Here is a 22,019-nt window from a genome sequence, read left to right on the forward strand (position 1 = left end):
GGTAAATGTAGGGGCATGGGTGGGTTGCGCTTCGGCGGGTCGGTGTGGACTTGTTGGGCCGAAGGGCCTGTTTCCACGCTGTAATGTAATCTAATCTAATCTAAAAAGTGTTGTCTGGTTGCAGAACCATATCAGCATTAGTCACTGAGTTCTGAGTGTTGCAAAAAAGAGTTGGTTGAGTATTGTCAATCCTCTGACGGTTGTGAATAGTTGATGGGATATGCTATTTGGAATGTGACATACAGTATACATAGCTTCTTCATAATCAGAAGAACGTTTTGACTTGAAGGCAATGTCCTGTTAGAGGAGAATACCATTTGTGTGTCTACTATTACGCAGCAGTATGGATCATCTAGCTTCACCTGTTCCTGAAATCTTTGAAGCACCTTTACTGGGTTATCTAGGGTAGTCTGGCTAGTTTTCAGAGCAGAAAATGACAGCCTTGGGCCTATTCATGAGTTTGCACTTTATGTAGCAACTCTTGATCTGATCAGAGTACCGATTATTCTACAGGACAATTTTGTACTGAAAAATGTGATCCTAATGGAAGTGTGATAGAATGATAATTAAAGTAGTATCACAAGTGAAATAAAGAGGAGGCCAAAAACTGATTACCCTCTCTGCTTTTCAGAAACCTGATTTATGTCAGATATAACCAAGTTAAGTAAGTAGGCAAAACCTGGCAGATGGAATATAATATAGGAAAATGTGAGGTTAATGTGCATTGACAAGAAGAATAGAGGAACTGAATATTGTTTAAATAGAAAACAAAAACTGCAGAAAAGCTACAGAACAAGAGGATTTGCAGTTCTTGTCCACGAATCGCAAAGAGCTATCATTCAAGTTCAGCAGGTAATAGGGAAGGACAATGGAATGTTGACCTTTACTTCAAAGGGAATGAAGTATAAAAGTAGGGAAGTTTTGCGAAAGCAATACAAGGCAGGAGTCTGATCATAGCTTGAATACTGTGAAGAGTTCTTGAGCCCCATAACTAGGGAAAGATACACCTTCTGTTCTGCTACATGTGTGTTTCTTCAACTCGAATTGCCTTTAACACAATTGAAGAATTTAGACTTACTTGTAAAATGCGAACTTCCCTTACTTGTATTGGCTATAATGCAGTTCTGGCCCCATTAGCCTAAATAGCACGATTGTTACACAGTTTTCTTAGTTCCACACTCATGCGATCTGGAGTTATGTCACGTTATATCAGAACCAAGTGTTCTGGCATTGGAGACACTTCAAACAAGGTTTACTGAGGTGATACCAGGTATGAAGGAATTGTCTTATGAGAAGAAGTTGTGTAGGTTTGGCCTGTACTCGTTATAGAAGAATGAGAGGTGGTCTTATTGAAACATGCAATATTTTTTAGGTACTTAACAGGACATATGTGGAAGGATTGTTTGCCCTTGTGGAAAAGTCTTGGACCAGTGGGCATAATCTCAAAATGAGCAGTCATATGTTTAAGACATGACGAGGAACTTCTTTAAATGAATAGTATATCCGTGGAATTCTTTATCGAAAAGGGCTATCAAGGCTGCATTGTTAAGTACGTTCAAGACTGAAACATTTTTAATGATTATAGAATCAAGGGTGTTGGGGATAAGGCAGGAAAATGGAATGAGGATTATCAGATCAGCTATTATCTCATTTGAGGAGGATTCTGGGAGTCGAAGATGGAGGATGGGAAAAACTTCTGGCTATAATAGCTGCTCCTTTTTTGAGGTATTTAGGTATAGGAGGTGATTTCCTCGAATTCTAGGAGCAGCAAATACTGCTGATATGCTGTTGCATTGTTTTGGAACTTTGGGAAAAAAAGTCAATACAACAGCACTTTTAAAAGGGAGAAGAACAGACAAAGGAAGCACATGGTGAGGTCATTGCAGGAGAGAGAGAGAGAAAGAAACCATATTGCTAACTAACAGAGTTAGCAGTTACTCCCTTTCCTGTTGAATTCACATATCGCTGGACATCGGAGTGGATCTGGGCAAAATTAAAAAACGGTGAAATTCACAACTAATCTTGAAGGAACCTGTTTGGAGAGGTCACAGCACAGAAACAGATAAGTGGACGTTTTAAGCGCGGGTTTAAAATAAATCTGCAGTAGTGAGTAGAGTGGGTTCTTTCTTTATTATGTTTTATTGAGCTATGTCTCTTGATTAAACTTAAAATATAAGCCATAAGTATTAATTTAACCTGGAGCAGTGTTTTGTAGAGGATTAAGATGGTGTTATTTTCTGGGTCTGTAGATTGAAAGAAGCAAAACGGGCCCAAAGTAGAGTGATATGCTCTGCTTGTTAGATGTGGGCGTTTACGGGTTACTGTGGATTATATCTGCAATAAATGCTGTTGGTTGTGAATCCTGTCATTCGAATGGATCGGTTGGAGAGTCAGTTAGAAGCAATGAGAAATTTACAAGAGCAAGGGGGTGTTATAGGAAGGGAGAAAAGTCACAGATACAGTCACGTAGATGGGTTAACTCCATGAAAGGTAAGAGAGGTAGTGCAGGAGTCTTCTGTGGCTATCCCCATTTCAAACAAGTATACTGTTCTGGAAAATGTAGGGGGTGATGGATTCTCAGGGAAACGTAGCACGAACAATCAACTTTCTGATATTGAGACTGGCTTTAATGTAATGAGAGATAAGTCAGATTCCAAGTGATCGATTGTCTTTGGGGACTGTCCAGTCTGAGGTACAGACAGACATTTCTATGGCCAGCAGTGATAAATCAGAATGGTGTGTTGCTTCCCTGGTGCCACGATCAAGGATGTCTCTGAGAGGGACCAGCAGTAGGTCATTGTACACATTGGAACTAACGACATAGTTAGGGAAATGGTTGAGATTCTGAAGGGTGATTAGAGAGAGTTAGGCAGGAATTTAAAAAAGATGTCCTCTAGAGTAGTAATATCTGGATTACTCCTTACTAGTTACTTACTAGCTACGAGCTAGTGAGGGCAGAAATAGGAGGATAGAGCAGATGAATGCGTGGCTAAGGAACTGGTATATGGAAGAAGGATTCTTATTTTTGAATCATTGGAAGCTGTTTTGGTGTAGAAGTGACCTGCACAAGATGGACGGATTACACCTGAATTGGAAGGGGACTAATATACTGGCAGGGAGATTTGCAAGAGCTGCTCAGGAGGATTTAAACTAGTAAGGTGGGGGGCTGGGACCCATGGAGATAGTGAGGAAAGAGATCAATCTGAGACTGGTACAGTTGAGAGCAAAAGCGAGTCAAACAGTCAGGGCAGGCAGGGACAAAGCAGAAAACAAGGTAGGACTGATAAATTAAACTGCATTTATTTCAAGAGGCAGATTAACTCAGGGCATGGTTAGGAACATGGGACTGGGACATCATAGCAATTGTAGAAGCATGGCTCAGGGATGGACAGGATTGGCAGCTTAATGTTCCAGGACATAGCTGCTACAGGAAGGATAGAAAGGTAGGCAAGAGAGGAGGGGGAGCGGCGTTTTTGGTAAGGGATAGCATTACAGCTGTAATGAAGGAGGACATTCCTGGAAATACATCCAGGGAAGTTATTTGGGTGTAACTGAGAAATAAAGGGATGATCACCTTATTGGGATTGTATTATAGACTCCCAAATAGTCAGCGGGAAATTGAGAAACAAACTTGGAAGGAGATCTCACTTATCTGTAAGAATAATAGGGTGGTTATGGTAGGGGATTTTAACTTTCCAAACATAGATTGGGACTGCCACAGTGTTAAGGGTTTAGATGGAGAGGAATTTAAGTGTGTACAAGAAAATTTTCTGATTCAGTATGTGGATGTACTGACTAGAGAAGGTGCAAAACTTTATCTACTCTTGGGAAATAAGGCAGGGCAGGTGACTGAGGTGTCAGTGGGGGAGCACTTTGGCAACAGCGACCATAATTCTATTAGTTTTAAAATAGAGATGGAAAAGAATAGACCAAATCTAAAAGTTGAAGTTCTAAATTGGAGAAAGGCCAATTTTGACGGTATTAGGCAAGAACTTTCAAAAGGTGATTGGATGCAGATGTTCGCAGGTAAAGGGATGATGGGAAAATGGGAAGCCTTCAGAAATGAGATAACGAGAGTCCAGAGAAAGTATATTCTCCTTAGGGTGAAAGGAAAAGATGGTAGGTATAGGGAATGCTAGATGACTAAAGAAATTGAGGTTTTGGTTAAGAAAAAGAAGGAAGCATATGTCGGGTACAGACAGGATAGATCGAGTGAATCCTTAGAGTATAAAGGCAGCAGGAGTATACTTAAGAGGGAAATCAGGAGAGCAAAAAGGGGACATGCGATAGCTTTGGCAAATAGAGTTAAAGAGAATCCAAAGGGTTTTTACAAATACATTAAGGACAAAAGGGTAACTTGGGAGAGAATAAGGCCCCTCAAAGATCAGAGCTGAAAATGTGTTGCTGGAAAAGCGCAGCAGGTCAGGCAGCATCCAGGGAACAGGAGAATCAACGTTTCGGGCATAAGCCCTTCTTCAGGGCTTATGCCCGAAACGTCGACTCTCCTGTTCCCTGGATGCTGCCTGACCTGCTGCGCTTTTTCAGCATTACATTTTCAGCTCTGATCTCCAGCATCTGCAGACCTCACTTTCTCCCCTCAAAGATCAACAAGGCGGCCTTTGTCTGGAGCCACAGGAGATGGGGGAGAGGGTAAATGAGTATTTTGCATCAGTGTTTACTGTGGAAAAGGATATGGAAGATATAGAATGTAGGAAAGTAGATGATGACATCTTGAAAAATGTCCACATTACAGAGGAGGAAGTGCTGGATGTCTTGAAACACATAAAAGTGGATAAATCCCCAGGACCTGATCAGGTGTACCCTAGAACTCTCTGGGAAGCTAAGGAGGTGATTGTTGGGCTTGTTACTGAGATATTTGTATCATCGATAGTCACAGGTGAGGTGCCGGAAGACTGGAGGTTAGCTAATGTGGTGCCACTGTTTAAGAAAGGTAGTAAGGACAAGCTAGGGAACTATAGACCAGTGAGCCTGACGTCAGTGGTGGGCAAGTTGTTGGAGGGAATCCTGAGGGACAGGATGTGCATGTATTTGGAAAGGATAGGACAGATTAGGGATAGTCAACATGGCTTTGTGCATGGGAAATCATGTCTCACAAACTTGATTGTGTTTTATTTTTTCCCCATGTGAGTTTGGTTAGCAAGGTTAGATCTCATGGAATACGTGGAGAACTAGCCATTTGGATACAGAACTGGCTCAAAGGTAGAAGATAGAGGGTGGTGGTGGAGGGTTGTTTTTCAGACTGGAGGCCTGTGACCAGTGGAGTGCCACAAGGATCGGTGCTGGGTCCACTACTTTTCATAATTTATATAAATGATTTGGATGTGAACGCAAGAGGTATAGTTAGTAAGTTTGCAGATGATACCAAAATTTGAGGTGTAGTCAATAGCAAAGAAGGTTATCTCGGATTACACCAGGATCTCGATCAGATGGGCCAGTGGGCTGAGAAGTGGCAGATGGAGTTTAATTTAGATAAATGTGAGGTGCTGCATTTTGGGAAAGCAAATCTTAGCAGGACTTATACACTTAATGGCAAGGTCCTAGGGAGTGTTGCTGAACAAAGAGACCTTGGAGTGCAGGTTCATAGCTCCTTGAAAGTGGAGTTGCAGGTAGGAATGGTAGTGAAGGAGGTGTTTGGTATTCTTTCCTTTATTGTTCAGAGTATTGAGTACAGGAGTTGGGAGGTCATGTTGCAGCTGTACAGGACATTGGTTAGACCACTTGGAATATTGCGTGCATTTCTGATCTTTTTATCGGAAAGATGTTGTGGAACATGAAAAGGTTCAGATAAGATTGACAAGGATGTTGCTCGGGTTGGAGGATTTGAGCTCTTAGGAGAGGTTGAATAGGCTGGGGCTGTTTTCCCTGGAACATCGGAGGTTGAGGGGTGATCTTATAAAGATTTACAAAATTATGAGGGGCATGGATAGGGTAAGTAGACTCTATGAGTAGCCTCAGAGACTTGATGAGCTGATTGGCCTTTCTCTGCATCTATGTCTCATGGTCTAATTGTCCTAGGTTAGCTTTGAGTCCAATGTAAAATAAAAGCAGCTTGAAATGGAAAATGCTCTTAGTTTTTCATCGCAATTTAAATGATGTCCCAGGTAAACCATGAGAATACTGGAGAAACTCTGCAAGTCTGACATCTGTGGAGAGAGAAATGAGTTTTATTTTTGAGTTTGATATGACTTTTTAACACTGTTGTTCTCTCTCCAGGTGATGCCTGACATGCTGAGTTTCTCCAGCATTCTTTTTGTTTCCGATTTTCAGCATCTACAATATTTTACTTTTTGTTTACGTGAAATGATGTCCCTCCTAGGACAGTCTAAGATGAGCTTGAAACTATTAAGAACAGCAGATTTTTATTTTGTATTTATTCAAGGGATGTAGTCATCACTGATAATGTTAGTATTTATTGTTCTTGAGAAGGTGGTGGTGAGCCAGCTTCTTCACCCAGTGCAAAGTGCATGGAGAAGACATCTCCACAGTGCTATTCCAGAGGGAGAGAATTCTCGGATTTTGATCCAGCAATGAGAAAGGGACAGTGATGTGTTTCCACGTAAGGATGGTGAAGGATTAGGAGGGGTGCTTTCAGGTAGTGATGTCCCCAAATGCCTCCTGGCCTTTTCTGTCTGTACAGTGAAGGCCTGTAGTCTGAAGTTACAGTTGAAAAAGACTTAAGTTCCCATAGTTAATCTCCTAAATGAACGCACTGTGGTCATGGAGGTGGAGGGAATGAACATTTAAGTTGATGATGGTGTGCTGATTAAACTTTATTGTGGCTGGTGTAGAGCCTATTTATGTTGTTGGAGCTGAATTGATCCTTTAAAAAGTCGATATATAGAGGAGAAAGTCTCTGATCTATTTGTGCTGGACTATTTAGGTTTCTGGACTATGTTGATAACCAGGGATTCTGCGAATATTATAATGTCACGGGTAGGTGGTCAAACCTTTTTTTTTGGAGACGTTCGTTGTTGGCATTTGGGTGACTTGAATGGTATCATTTATCGGTTCATGCTTGAATGTTATCCAGGTCATGCTGGTTGTGTACACAGACTGCTCCATTGTCTGCGAAGCTGCAAGTAGAACTGAACATTGCATTAACGGTAAACTTCACACTTTTTAAAAAAAAAACAAAGTTGAGAAGATTTTTGATACAGCTGAAGGTCGTTGGGGACAGCACACTGCTTCGACGAACTCCTATAGCAGTGTCCTGCAGCAGAGATGATTGACTTCCAAAAAGCATGACTGTCTTTGTTTATGCTACATTATGACTCCAGCCATGTGAAAGTATTCTCACATTCCCATTGACTCAATTTTATGAGGGCATCTTGAGGCCACTCTAAGTCAAATGTTGCCTTAATGCCAACTTTTGTCATACCTCTGTCAAGGCTGCAATGAAATGTCAATCCATTTGGTCTCTGCAGAACTGTAACTAAATCATTTCTTGGTGAATAAATACTGCTTAATCACACTATTAATGGCTCGTCCTATTATTATTATTATTGGGGCGGCAAGATGGCTCAGTGGTTAGCACTGTTGCCTCAGCGCCAGGGACCTGGGTTCAATTCCACCCTCTGGTGACTGTGTGGAGTTTGCACATTCTCCCCGTGTGTGCGTGGGTTTCCTCTGGGTGCTCCGGTTTCCTCCCGCAGTCCGATGATGTGCAGGTCCGGTGAATTGGCCTTGATAAATTACCCATAGTGTTAGGTACATTAGTCAGAGGGAAAATGGGTCTAGGTGGGCTACTCTTCAGAGGGTCGGTGTGGACTTGTTAGGCTGAAGGGCCTGTTTCCATACTGTAGGGAATCTCATCTAATCTAATTATGGAAAGAGATTGATGGAGCAATAATTGGTTGGTTTGATTTTGTCCTTTTTTAGACAGTAGAAACTTGGATAATTTTGGATTTTATCAGATAAATGTCAGTAAAGTAAACACAGTGGAACAGCTTTGTTAGAACTGTGGTTAGACCTGGAGCAGAGATCTTCTGAAATATGGGCTGGATTTTTTTTGGGACCATTACCTTGCTGTATTTGGTGTGCCAAGCCAGATGTTGGCTGAAAATGTGTTGCTGGAAAAGCGCAGCAGGTCAGGCAGCATCCAGGGAACAGGAGAATCGACATTTCGGGCATAAGCCCTTCTTCAGGGCATAAGCCAGATGTTGTCATGTTGAGAACTCTTGTGGCCTGTCCCTCCTCACTGTATACCACCATGCTATCTCTGGCGGTGTTAGAGAATATACTCAGTGATGATTGAGTTCTCTCAAATGTTGCCTGAAAGCTTTGATTTCATCAGTATGGCATTTGTGTTGTCTGTGCTACATACCTCCCAATTTTGGCACATATGGTTAATATGGAAAATCTTTCCATTTTCTGAGCTCTCTTCTTGATATTCTCTTGAGGACTACTTTTGATTTTCAGGGCTGCATTTTGATTTTTCTATTGTCCACATGCCAACAAAACAGCATTCTCATCTCAGTATAATATCGCTTTCTGTTTGCATTAACATTTCTTGTGAATTGTTCTGTTGGGTACAAGATGAAAAGCTTTGACAAAATCCATCATTTTTCAGCATTACTTGATGTCTGCAGTGTTCATTACAATTGCATATTTTCGTTTTCTTTCCATATAAATAGATCATGAACATATGGCTTTAAGCTAGAGATAACATGTTAATTTGCTAATAATTCATTTTACCGGTGATTTCAGGTTTTCCTGGCTCATGGTTAGCTGAGTATTTCTTTTTTGACAAGATTAAAACCGTTTTCTCGTTCATGTAGCCTCCCTTTCTATTCCCAAATTTGTAGCTCCCTCCCCAGCTACTCTGTTCTGACAACTTCGGATACTCTGGCCATTTCCAGTCCTGGCCCCTCACCGTTAGTCACTTATTACATCTCCAATCACAGACTGTTTATTTTTTTTGTCTAACAGTTGCTCCTCATAGGTTTACTAGTTTTTTTCTTTAAAATTTACTTGTGGGATGTTGGTGCCGCTGGTGAGGCTAGTATTTATTGTCCAGGGCACTTAAGAATCAACTGTATTGCTGTGGGTCTGCAGTCACAGATAAAGACAGACCAGGTAAGCATGGCAGATTTCCCTCTCAAAAGGACATTAATGAATCAGATAGATTTTATAACAATCAATATTGATTTGGTGACTGCTTTTGGCTAGCTTTTATTCCAGATTGTTGCAAATTGAAACTGTTGTGATTTCAAATTTCATTCAAACACATGCCCAGAACATGAGCCTGGAGTTTCTGGATTACGAGTCTAGTGACATTACCATGATACCATTGCCTTCCCTAATTTGAGAAGAGTTGCAATTTTGGTGTTTTAGGTTTTTACATCTCATCTAAATTCTAGGCAAAATTTTATTTTCGGTGTTGTTCATCTTTGTACGAAGAAACATATTAAGATTTAAAACAACGTGTCTTCTTCTCTTCAGTTAAACATTGTATATCCTTTTACACAAAATATTATGATCTATTGACTAGGTTCACTAACTATACTATTGAATCGTTGGAAAATCTAGCTCTAAAATTGCAGTATAGCATAATTCTTCTGAAATTTGATACAGATAAGTTATTTATCAGATTTTGTCGTGCTACACAGGTGGAAATGAATGCAGCCACAGCCCAAGTTTGTTTGTTAATGAAGCAGAATGAGCTGTTGAATGAAAAGTTAAAGGATGTAGCAGACTATACAACGTTAAAGACAGAAAATGTACAGCTTCGGACTGAGATTACTATACTGAGGAAACAGCTTGATGAAGTTCATCATGAAAATCAGAAACTGCTTGAAAGTTAGTGTATTTTGTTTCTATGAAATAGAATGCTCTTACATGCACATTACAAGGTAATTAGTTACATTTAGATGGTTAACGTTTGAACAATCGCGTGATATTAGATGTTCTTTGTATGGGTTGGGGGTTGGGAGACAAATGTGCCATACACTTGCATAACAGAGGTTTGCTCTTACACGACCTGTTTCACAGGTGCTAAGTAGGCACATAGTGGCAAATTGCAGGAAGTGCATGCCCAAAAGTTGCAAGTGCACTTCCTGTCATATTGGATTGAACTGCCCCACAAAATCCAGGGAACATATCAACATTATGTTTCAATGCTTTTTAATGGGATTGTACATTGGTACTAGGTTAGTTGATCTGTCATTTCAAGCTGTTGGTTGACTTATGGCCATATTTTAGTTTGTTGTCTAGCTCCAGGCACGTGCTTCTTGGAAAATTGTTCTCATGTTGTACTATTTTGATGACATATAAACAGTTTTCAGTCATGGGTAGTCTGGTCGAACTACCTTTAGGCCTGTGTGACAAGGGGGAATAGCAAGGAAGACACCGGACAGGAGTATGACACTCCTTTCATTTCAAGATAGAGATATCTCAAGTTTGTGCTCTGTTTTATCTCAACTAAATATGCCCTGTTCAAATTCAAAGTATCAAAGGAAATTACAGTGCCATAAACTCACTGGTGCACAATGGGTAATTCAAAGCTAATCCTGCAACAGCTTGTTTTGGTCCTATTAAATGCATCTAAATTCTGAAATATTTGGAGAACATTTGGGTTTATTCCACTCAACCATGGAGTTACAGATTTTTTTATCAAATATTCAGTGTTGGGATCACATTTAGAATGTGATCCTATTACTAAATTGCTTTCTAGGCAACTTCAGAGGGAAGTTAATATTCAACCAGTTGATGTGGAACTGGAATCCTATAGAAAATATTATTCTTAAAGGGCATTATTGAACCCGTTGGGCTTTCTAAAACAATCTGACACCTTTATGATCATATGTTGGTACCAAATATTTATTTCAAGATTTTTTTCTTAAATTGAATTAAAATTTTCTTACGGCCGGATTTGAACTCCTATTATCTGGGCTGTGAGACCAAGCCTTTGGATTGCTCATCCACTAACATAACTTCTAGTTTGGAAGATTAAGACCAACCTGAGTTATTGCCAAATGACTTGTTGCCATGTTGGAATTCCATGTAATTCTTGTTATGTACATCTAACAATATACAAAGTACTATAAGGGAGCGTTGTATATGGATTTTCTCATTAGTAAAGACCTGAGGATAATGGATAATTAAAGGAGTTAAACAATAAATTTTCCTTTCATATCTCTCAACCAAAAATAGTGTGTGAATTCAAATTTGGCTCTTATATATACATTCCTTGTGAATGATTCAAAAACAGTATTAATGTAACATCATAAACTATGTCATTTTTATTTTCTCCAGTGGTTTAGTACAGCAAAACTGTAAATGCATAAATATTTTAAAATTCCAATCGTACAAATGTTGAAACATATAGGTATTAATTGAAACCGTGACATAGATTAAACTTTCTAAACATTGTATTTGCAGGGCTGAATCAACCTTCTGCTGCTCAATTAGCTCTTCACACTGAATTAAAGAAAGTAGAATATTCAAGAAAACTTGACCAAGATGAATATCAAAACCAAACACAGAGTCTGGAACAACAGCTACAGAATGAGGTAAAGAATAGCCTGAAACATGAGCATTCTGCTTATTATAGGGTTCATATTAACAGTCATCCATCAAAAATGCATCTTGTGTATACAGAGAATAATGGCTTCGGGGCACTATACATGACAGGACTGCAGTTCCTGGGTAGAAATTGTTCTTTAATGTGGCGTGAAGGTTTTGGGAGACAAATGTGCCATACATTGTCCCAGACGTTTGCTTGTACTATACCTGTTTTACAGGCAACAAGTGGCCAATTATAGGAAATGTATGCCCATAAGTTGAAAGTATACTTCCTGTCATAATGGATTGAGCTGCCCCATAAAATACATGGAACATGTTAACATTATTTATCAATGCTTTTTAAAGGGATCATGGGCTAGTGCCAGGTTAGTTGATGGTCTGTCATTTCAGGCTATTGGTTAACTTATGGACATATTTCAGTTTTCTGGCTAGCTCTGGGACTTAATTCTAGCTTCTTAGAACATTGTTTTGATGTTGCATTATTTTTGATTGCATATGAATGGTTTTCAGTCATAGGTAGTCTTGTAAAATACCTTTGGGCCTGCATGATAAGGGGTAAGCAGCCGTGGAGACACCAGATAGTAGTAGCAGCTGCAATATGAGGGAAGAGGGCACAGTGCTGGAAACTATATCACTGTATGTGTTCAATGCAAACATTTCAGTGCAGTCACTTCACAAAAGAGGCTGTCACTGAGCATTGTTACCTGCAGCAGCTAGAACTTGAGCCTCAAACCAGAGGTTGAGGGTTTTATTTTATTCCTCACCAACTGGATGCTTGATGTTTTGCATTTGCACACAACTGGTCATTGTCAGGTATGGACGGTTTGAGTAATAAAGGAAGGCTGGGATTTGTTTCACAGGAGTGTGGGAGGTTGAGATGTTTATAGGTTTAGAGGAGTATAGATAGGATTAATAGTAAGTGTTTTCCCCTAGAATGTGGGACTTCAACACTAGTGGTCATTTTTAAGCTGAGAGGAAAGAGATTTAGAAAGGATATGAGGGACAATTCTTTTACACAGAGGGTGGTTCGCGTGCAGCATGAATTTCCTGAGGAAGTGGTGAATGTGGGCACAATTAGAAAGTTTAAAAGACACTAAGATAAGTACATGAATAAGAAAGGTTTGCAGGAATGTGGGCCAAATCTAGACAGATGGGGCTAGCTTAGTTTGGGACAATGGTTGGCATGGACTGGTTGGACTGAAAGGTCTGTTTCCATGTTGCATGCCTCTGTGTTTAGGCCATTGCTCTGAGTTTGATTTTCAGCAGCAACTTTCTAAAAATTAGCAACCAGCAACTGATTTAAATACTGTTTGCTTTGTCCTTGTATGTCTTTGAATGTCCTTTGAATATATGACCTTCCTTCAGCTGGTAATATCTAGTCTCCCTTCGTTCATTGCACATCCACCATCCTAAAGTTGCACTCTGCCCATCTGAGCCATGATCTCTTGATGATTAGTTCAACATTATTGACTTGCACTTGCCCTTCCCCTTGAAATATTTTCTGTTGTTGTCTTATGTAATGCATATATAAATGAGAGATATGCTAACAGCATGGCATAACTTTGTTGTAGCGCTGTTCTGAATAAGCAGTTGAAACCCAATTTTAACTTGACCCGATCAGACGGAAAGGCGATAACCTCAAAATTGTATAGGTGTACTTATTATTCCAGTTGCATCATATTTAAAAGGGCTGACATCAGATACCTATATTGCATTTTCATAAGTGATTTTGCATTTAAGTTTGAATACTCTATTTTGTAGAAACCCAATGTGGTTTTGTTTAGAAAAGGGTGGTGCTGGGAAAGCACAGCTGGCCAGGCAGCAGCCAAGGAGCAGGAGATTCGATGTTTCGAGCTTAAGCTCTTCAAGAAGATTCCTGAAACGTCAACTCTCCTGCTCCTCGGCTGCTGTCTGACCATCTGTGCGTTTCCAGCACCACACTTATTGTCTCTGACCTCCAACATCTGCAGTCCTCACGTTCTCCTTGTTTTTGGATAGTCAATTAAGCTCAGAAAATTGAAATAAGAACTCTATCCATATTATACAATTAAAAATAATAGGAGAAATACAGAAAAATGAAAAGGTATTCACTGAGTTGTCATCTTGTAAATTTTTGTAATAGTGTTTTTTGAACCGATCTTTCCTGCTGCAGATGGAGCGGTGTGCAAAGTTGAGAAGCCAACTTATAGAATATGAGGATCAAACCAGAAGAATGAATGGACAGGTTGATGATTTGAAACTTCAGCTGCGACAAACACAGTTGGGTATGCCGCTTGTAACAACAATTCAGTTCATTTACTTGACAAATTATACCTTGTCTATTAGCTTTTGTAAACTGTCATTTTATTGATAGCTGTTTGAACTTTCACATGGTAGCTCAGCATTTAGCACTGCTGCCTCACAGTGCCAGGAACCTGGGTTCAATTCCATCCTTGGGCGACTGTCTGTGTGAATTTTGCACATTTCTCCTGTGTGTGGGTTTCCTCTGGGTGCTCTAGTTTCCTCCCAAAGTCCAAAGATGTGCAGGTTAGGTGGATTGGCCATGTTAAATTGCCCATGGTGTCCAGGGATGTGCAGGTGAGGTGAGTTTGCCATGAGAAATGTGGGGCTACAGGAATAGGATAGGGGGGTGAATCTGAGTGGGATGCTCTTCAATGTGGACTCAATGGGTTGAATGGCCTGTTTCCACACTGTAGGAATGTGATGATTTATTTTGAAGTGATCAGTTGACAGAAGTTTGTTTGATTAGTAAAGAAAACAAGGTTATAATTCAGTGCAGTTTTCAAATTGAGGTTTTTTTTCTAAAAGAAACTTAATTTTTGGGATGATTAACTTGATTTTTAATGTAATTGCTTTCTGTATGAAAGGGTCAGTTAGCTTAGTTGGTTAGATGGCTAGTTTGCAATACAGAGTTATGCCAACAGTGCAGGTTCGTTTCCCAGATCAGCTGAGGTTACTGTGAAGATCCTGCCTTCTTAGCCTCCCCTGAGGTGTATTGACCTTCAGGTTAAACCACTGCTAGCTGTCTCTCTTTACTGAGACTACAGCCCTATGGCTCTCTAGGATTTTGGCTACTTTACCCTTACCTCTGCAAGAGTGTGACACAACTGTGTTGAAACTGATGGATGGACAGTTTCCCTCAGAGGAGATTTGCCAAGGGCAGGCTAGAAACTGGCTCAGCATTTATGATATACTGTGAGCCCACGAAACAGGTTATTGGTAGGACTTAAATCCCACAGTTGGAGAATATACAAGCCTATGGAGCTGCCAACTAATGTGATCGAGCAGTGGTTTCAGCAGCACCAAAGGTCCATCGTGCGCTCTGCTGGGACTGCATACAGACCTATGAAGGAGGGCCATGGACTCCAGGTGCAGTTCATTGGGGGAATTCAGGAACTGGGCAAATGTTGTATGGCTTTCTCTCAATGGACAAGGGGCACCCTTCAATTTAACACTCACCTACCCTTTCTTCCTGCCTTCATGATAGGGATGAGCTTGGAAATGGGTAGGAAGGTAGTGGGTTGGTCACTGAACCTTATATGACTCCATCCTGAAAATATTAGGCAGAGCCGTATAATATCCAGTCTACATCTGCTTCTGTTCATTGCACATCAATCACTTGGTCATAATGCTAGGTGGAGTGATGCCCATGTTTGCAGGCAATACTAAAACAAAAGGCAATGTAACTAATTCTTAGGCCCAAATAAAATAATGGGAATACTGATGAGATGATAGATCTTTGGGAAACCATGACATCTATAATTAACTACCGATAAATAAGTGACATACTTTGTTATATTGTTTAAAAAGAAAGCAAGTAACAATTATGCTGTGGTGAAAAACTTCATGATGTGGAGGAACAGAAGGATTTTGAGGGGTCAAGTTCTTAAGAATTTTTTAAACTCAACTTTGGGTACTGCTGATGCAGGAGATAAGCACCAATACATTCACCGAGCTGGGAATTTGTGTTGCAGACGTTTCGTCCCCTGTCTAGGTGACATCCTCAGTGCTTGGGAGCCTCCTGTGAAGCGCTTCTGTGATCTTTCCTCCGGCATTTGTAGTGGTTTGAATCTGCCGCTTCCGGTTGTCAGTTCCAGCTGTCCGTTGCAGTGACCGGTATATTGGGTCCAGGTCGATGTGCTTATTGATTGAATCTGTGGATGAGTGCCATGCCTCTAGGAATTCCCTGGCTATTCTCTGTTTGGCTTGTCCTATAATAATAGTGTTGTCCCAGTCAAATTCATGTTGCTTGTCATCTGCGTGTGTAGCTACGAAGGATAGGTGGTCGTGTCGTTTCGTGGCTAGTTGGTGTTCGTGGATGCGGATCATTAACTGTCTTCCTGTTTGTCCTATGTAGTGTTTTGTGCAGTCCTTGCATGGGATTTTGTACACTACATTGGTTTTGCTCATGCAGATGACAAGCAACATGAATTTGACTAGGACAACACTACTATTATAGGACAAGCCAGACAGAGAACAGCCATGGAATTCCTAGAGGCATGGCACTCATCCACAGATTCAATCAATAAGCACATCGACCTGGACCCAATATACCGGCCACTGCAACGGACAGCTGGAACTGACAACCAGAAGCGACAGATTCAAACCACTACAAATGCCAGAGGAAAGATCACAAAAGCGCTTCACAGGGGGCTCCCAAGCACTGAGGATGTCACCTAGACAGGGGACGAAATGTCTCCCAACACAAATTCCCAGCTCGGCGAACAGAACCACAACAACGAGCACCCGAGCTACAAATCCTTTCACAAACTTTGAACCAATATATTCACTAAGTTAAAAAGTTGATCTGTGTGCTGTAACTTCGACATAAATCCATTATTCCAAGGGTTGTAAAGAATAACATTGCAAATTACAATGGAGCTGAAAGCTTGCTAAAGTATTGTTATCTGTTTGTTCACATCCGTTTACAAAGGTACTTATAATTCAGTAGCTTTAAGGTTATTCTTTTACCACTGTTCGTTCTTATTGTACCTTTTGCTTCTCCCTTTGGTTTGCTGGGTCTTGCAGCTTTAGAGAATGAAGTTTACCGGAATCCAAAACCCCCTCTGATTGATCAGTCAATCATTGACCTCACTGCAGACAGAATTGCACCACATGATGTTTATGCAGATGTTGGTTTACTTGGCAGTCGAGCAGCACCTGAAGATCGTCTCTTTTATCCAATGTCTGCTACATGTGCAAATTACAGCAAGTTAACTGAAAAAACGTGTTCTTCACCAGATTCAGACCAGGATTTTGTAGCCGGAGCCAAGGCTCGAATAAGGGAGCTAGAGAAAGAGTCTGAGAACCTAGAGGAAGCCTACAGAAACTACCAAAATAGAATTATTCGAACCGCCATTCAAAAAAGTTCAGAAGCTCAAGGTTTTTCTCCAGTGTCAGTTAACAATATTCTCAGTAGAATTCCATCCAGTCATCAGCACAGAGTAACATTTGCAGAAAATGCCTTCACTTCTCAACAGCTACAGTTTACTACAAGAGGACAAATACATGAAGAAAATCGCCAACAAATAACTAAAATTGAAGATCACCAAACTCCTAACATATCTCAGTTTACATCTCCAAGACACTGTTCTTCAACTCCTGTCAAGCATAAACTTAAATATGATGAATGTAGCAGAACTTCAGAAGGTATGATTTGTCATAATCTATAAATTAGAATTTGATCGCAAGTGGGTAATATATACCAAGAAGCCTCGCTGGTAATTTTTGGATAAGTCTAAAGAATTATGACAGTTATAAATATAATGTAAAAATGAAAGTGGGAAAAATTGCTCCAAATGGATTAATTTAATCAACTAACTTCATTGAATATTCATACACCATGCTATTCATCATGGATGCATTAATGGCTAACTATTTTTAGATCTGTTGCACCAATAATGCTGTATTTATTGTCCCATTAACATTGCACTTGTGTAATGATAAATGTCAGTCCAGCTTTCTAAAACATACATCTCAACTCCACTTCCTTCCTCTTGTTCACAAATTAGGTAAGCAGTTAATAGATAGTGGAGTGATGATAAAGAATGCATTTGTGAAGTGAAGAGAATAACCAAATTGACACAATTAAACTGATTTCACTTGGGTCCCATACAAATGAGTGAAGTGAGAAACCTTTTTGTTCTGTCAATCTGGAGTGGATTTTGAGTACTGAAGGGGCACCAAATCTAGCAGTCTAAATTGTATGTGTGTCGATAAAATCAACCCGGAATTCAAGTCTATCAGAAGTCATTTATAAGATCATTATAAAACATTTGCGGATGTGACAATCCAAATCAACCTATCAAGGTTCACTCCTGTAGTATCCTCAGTCTTCCAATTCTATGAAGTAATTTCATTTTACATGTCCAGAAATGTTTATCTTTGATACCCTGACTGAGAGATTGTTTCAAATATTTTTCAGCCTTTAAGTAAAGGACTTTGACCTAATATTTATTTCAAATCATCTTCTCACTCTGGTAAATTACAGGAGTGATTTTCTTTGATCCTATTTTCCTAGTGTATTTATAAATAGCAGCATTTGTGGCAATGTTACCACTAGATGGAGCAACATGCAATCGTGTGAAATTAGGATATTGCTTTCTGGTTGCATCTATAGCAAAGCACTGTTTATCAAATGAATCACCTCATTCCACGTTTGATATCCAAATAACTACAATACTTTCTGGTATAATACGGAATTGTTACGACATAAACGCTTCTGCTCGTTAAACCAAGCACCGAGAAAAGCTCACCTCACATCATAAACTGTTAAGAGTATGAGTGTTGGAGAACTCCCAAATTCCACTATTTAAAGAAAAAAAAATCAATTTATTCTTTAACTCTAAAAGTGAACATTAAACAACAATTATCTACAACTGTGAGCCACCTTTCTCCTAACTGCTTGTTATCTGCCTCCAACTCTATAACAATATACTGTTCCAGTAACTACCCTTATTTAAAAAAATACATCAACTTAATTTCAAAACCAGACAGTGGCTGTCGTCTCTGGTGTCTGACCTCTGGCTGTAGAGCTCCCTGTGTCATATTTGGCCTTTTGCTGTAAAGATGTTTTATAGGAAAAAGCTACCTTTGATAGAAAGTGTTTTGCTTGCAGTTACTCTGTTGATGATAGTTGGTCTCTCTCTCTCTCCTAACTTTCAAAATGTCTGCTTCTTTATGCCCCTAAAATCAGGCCATCTCATTGGTTGGCAAAAACAATAAATTCAAACTCGATTGAAAGGGTTCAGAAAAGATTTACAAGGATGTTGCCAGGGTTGGAGGATCTGAGCTACACGGAGAGGCTGAACAGGCTGGGGCTGTTTTCCCTGGAGCGTCGGAGGCTGAGGGGTGACCTTATAGAGGTTTACAAAATTATGAGGGGCATGGATAGGTTAAATAGGCAAAGTCTTTTCCCTTCTGGTCAGGGAGTCCAGAACTAGAGGGCAACATTTAAGAGGCCTTTGGATGGGTATATGAATAGGAAGGGTTTGGAGAGGATATGGGCCGGGTGCTAGCAGATGTGACTAGATTAGGTTGGGATATCTGGTTGGCATGGACGGGTTGGACCGAAGGGACTGTTTCCATGCTGTACATCTCTATGACTCTATGATTAGATTTCAGCATCCTGGGACATAATTTGAATGGTTGTCAAAAAAGCAACCAAAACTCAGGTATTTGTTTCACAACCAAATGTTACATATTTTCAATTTGCTAGTACATCTGGAGACTGCTAGTCAGCCACATGACAGATGCCTGCAAGCTCTCATTACAAAACAGCTTTCACTCTCTCTTGAAGGTTCAGTACATGCCTTCAACTTCATAACAGAATCCAGTCAGCAGAATTGGGCCTGATCAGATCTTAAAGAGAGGGTTTGTCTAGTATCAGTGGGTATTTACTGTAATGTGGTGACTGAGGTGGCAGTGGGGGAGCACTTTTGGGGCCAGTGTATCCTCCCCTTTTCCCCCCTCAGTCAACGCAAAATGCTCAGAGATGCAGTATAGTTTTGCCACCTTCTTCTTTATTCCGGGCCCTGGAGGGAGAGAGAACGATCGGCCATGTGCACAGGGACACAAGTTCTCCGTCTAATCTCATCAACAGCAGTTTCTTAATGACTTATAGTCATTTTACAGGGAGGATCATCCAGATAAGGCAACATACATATTGTTGGGGTGACAATTACAATCAGCGAGTGTCAATAGTAGAGATTAAGCCATCTGGAGTTACACAATGAATGTTCTTAATCTTAACTGGCTTCACATAATGAATACTTTTCACCTGTTAAATTGACCTTACATACTGAATGATTCCAATATGGTTAAATGGCTCTACATAATGAATGTTTTTCCACCTTGTTAAACCATTACCCTTGCCTCCAGCACCCCTTTGTTAACTGCAAGTTCTTATCTGATCTGAGTCATGCTCAGCCGAACCTCTTGTTTCACAAAACTCAAAATTTAACTCTTTCTCTGCCTGGTTATAGCCTATAAACATTCTCAAGTGATCAAATTCTATTAAGTTTTTAAAATAATAATAGGAAAGGATAGACTGGATCTAAAAGTTCTAAATTTGGAGGAAGGCCAATTTTGACAGTATTGGGCAAGAATGTTCAAATATTGATTGGGGCCAGATGTTCACAAGTCAGGGGATAGCTGAAAAGAGAGAAGCCTACAAAAATGAGAAAGTCCAGAGACAGTATGTTCCTGTTAGGGTGAAGGTCAAGGCTTGTAGGTGTTGGGAATCCTAGATGACTAGAGAAATTAAGGTTTGTTAAGAATAAGAAGGAAACATTGTCAGATACTACAGCAGGGATTAAATGAATCCCTAGAAGATTGTAAAGGCAGTAGGAATGTACTTAAGGATGGCAAAAGGGGAACATTGATTATCCAAATAAGGTTAAAGAGAATCCAAAGGGATTCTACAAATACATTAAGGACAAAAGAGTACCAAAGGAGAGAATGTCTGGAACTGCAGGAGATGGGGAGATAATAAACAATTTGTTGCATCAGTGTTTACTGTGGAGAAGAATATGGAAGATAGAGAACACGGAGAAATAAATAGCAATATCTTGAAATGTGTACATATGACAGAGGAGGTGGTGCTGGATGATTTAAAAGGCGTAAAAGTGGATAAATCCCGAGATCTGATGAGGTGTACCCTCGACCTCTTTGGGAAGCCATGGAAGTGATTGCTGGGCTCCTTGTTGAGATATTTGCATTATCGATAGTCACAGGTGAGGTGCTAGAAGACTTAAGGTTGGGTAATATGGTGCCGGTATTTAAGAAAGGTTGTAAGGAAAAATCACAACTTTAGACTAGTGTATCTGACATCAGTGGTGGGGAAGTTGTTGAAGGAAATCCTGAGGGATAGGATGTACATGTATTTGGGAATGCAAGGACTGATTAAGGATTATCAAAATGGCTTTGAGTGTGGGAAATCATGTCTCACAAACTTGATTGAGTTTTTTGAAAAAGTAACAAAGAGGATTGATGAGGGCAGAGCGGTAGATGTGATCTATTTGGACTTCAGTAAGGCGTTCGACAAGGTTCCCCATGGGAAACTGATTAGCAAGGTTAGATCTCACAGAATACAGGGAGAACTAGCCATTTGGATACAGAACTGGCTCAAAAGTGGTGGTGGTGGTGGAGGATTGTTTTTCAGACTGGAGGCCTGTGACCAGTGGAGTGCCACAAGGATCAGTATTGGGTCCTGTACTTTTTGTCATTTAGATAAATGATTTGGGTGCGAGCATAAGAGGTACAATTAGTAGGTTTGCAGATGACACCAAAATTGGAGGTGTAGTGGACAGCGAAGAGGGTTACCTCAGGTTACAACAGGATCTTGCCCAGATGTGCCAGTGTGCTGAGAAGTGGCAGATGGAGTTTAATTCAGATAAATGCGAGGTGCTGCATTTTGGGAAAGCAAATCTTAGCAGGACTTATACACTTAATGGGAAGGTCAGGGGGACGTTACCATTGTTGAACAAAGAGACCTTGGAGTGCAGGTTCATAGCTCCTTGAAAGTGGAGTCGCAGGTAGATAGGATAGTGAAGGCGGCATTTGACATGCTTTCCTTTATTGGTCAGAGTGTTGAGTACAGGAGTTGGGAGGTCATGTTGCAGCTGTACAGGATATTGGTTAGGCCACTGTTGGAATATTGTGTACAGTTCTGGTCTCCTTCCTATTGGAAAGATGTTGTGCAACTTGAAAGAGTTCAGAAAAGATTTACAAGGATGTTGCCAGGGTTGGAGAATCTGAGCTACAGGGAGAGGCTGAACAGGCTGGGGCTGTTTTCCCTGGAGTGTCGGAGGCTGAGGGGTAACCTTATAGAGGTTTACAAAATTATGAGGGGCATGGATAGGATAAATAGACAAAGTCTTTTCCCTGGGGTCGGGGAGTCCAGAACTAGAGGGCATAGGTTTCAGGTGAGAGGGGAAAGATATAAAAGAGACCTAAGGGGCAACTTTTTCACACAA

The 22,019-nt window shown here is 40.3% G+C and overlaps 1 protein-coding gene across 4 annotated transcripts in view; it reads left to right on the forward strand.

Annotated features, from left to right (window-relative positions):
* Positions 1 to 22,019, forward strand: part of ofd1 (OFD1 centriole and centriolar satellite protein) — a 99,542-nt gene that overhangs the window by 39,007 nt on the left and 38,516 nt on the right. For all 4 annotated transcript variants that reach the window (XR_015758913.1, XM_043700576.2, XM_043700577.2 and 1 more), the window contains 4 exons: positions 9,630 to 9,819; positions 11,401 to 11,531; positions 13,697 to 13,808; positions 16,573 to 17,193. Coding sequence is in view for 3 of the 4 variants with exons in the window: in XM_043700576.2 (XP_043556511.2) it covers positions 9,630 to 9,819; positions 11,401 to 11,531; positions 13,697 to 13,808; positions 16,573 to 17,193 (1,054 nt within the window). In the remaining variant the exon portion in view is untranslated. The remainder of the gene's footprint in view (positions 1 to 9,629; positions 9,820 to 11,400; positions 11,532 to 13,696; positions 13,809 to 16,572; positions 17,194 to 22,019) is intronic.

Source organism: Chiloscyllium plagiosum, unplaced genomic scaffold, assembly GCF_037043375.1.
Source record: "Chiloscyllium plagiosum isolate Xiang-an unplaced genomic scaffold, Cpla_swu_hap1 HiC_scaffold_12, whole genome shotgun sequence".
NCBI classification, from domain to species: Eukaryota; Metazoa; Chordata; class Chondrichthyes; order Orectolobiformes; family Hemiscylliidae; genus Chiloscyllium; species Chiloscyllium plagiosum.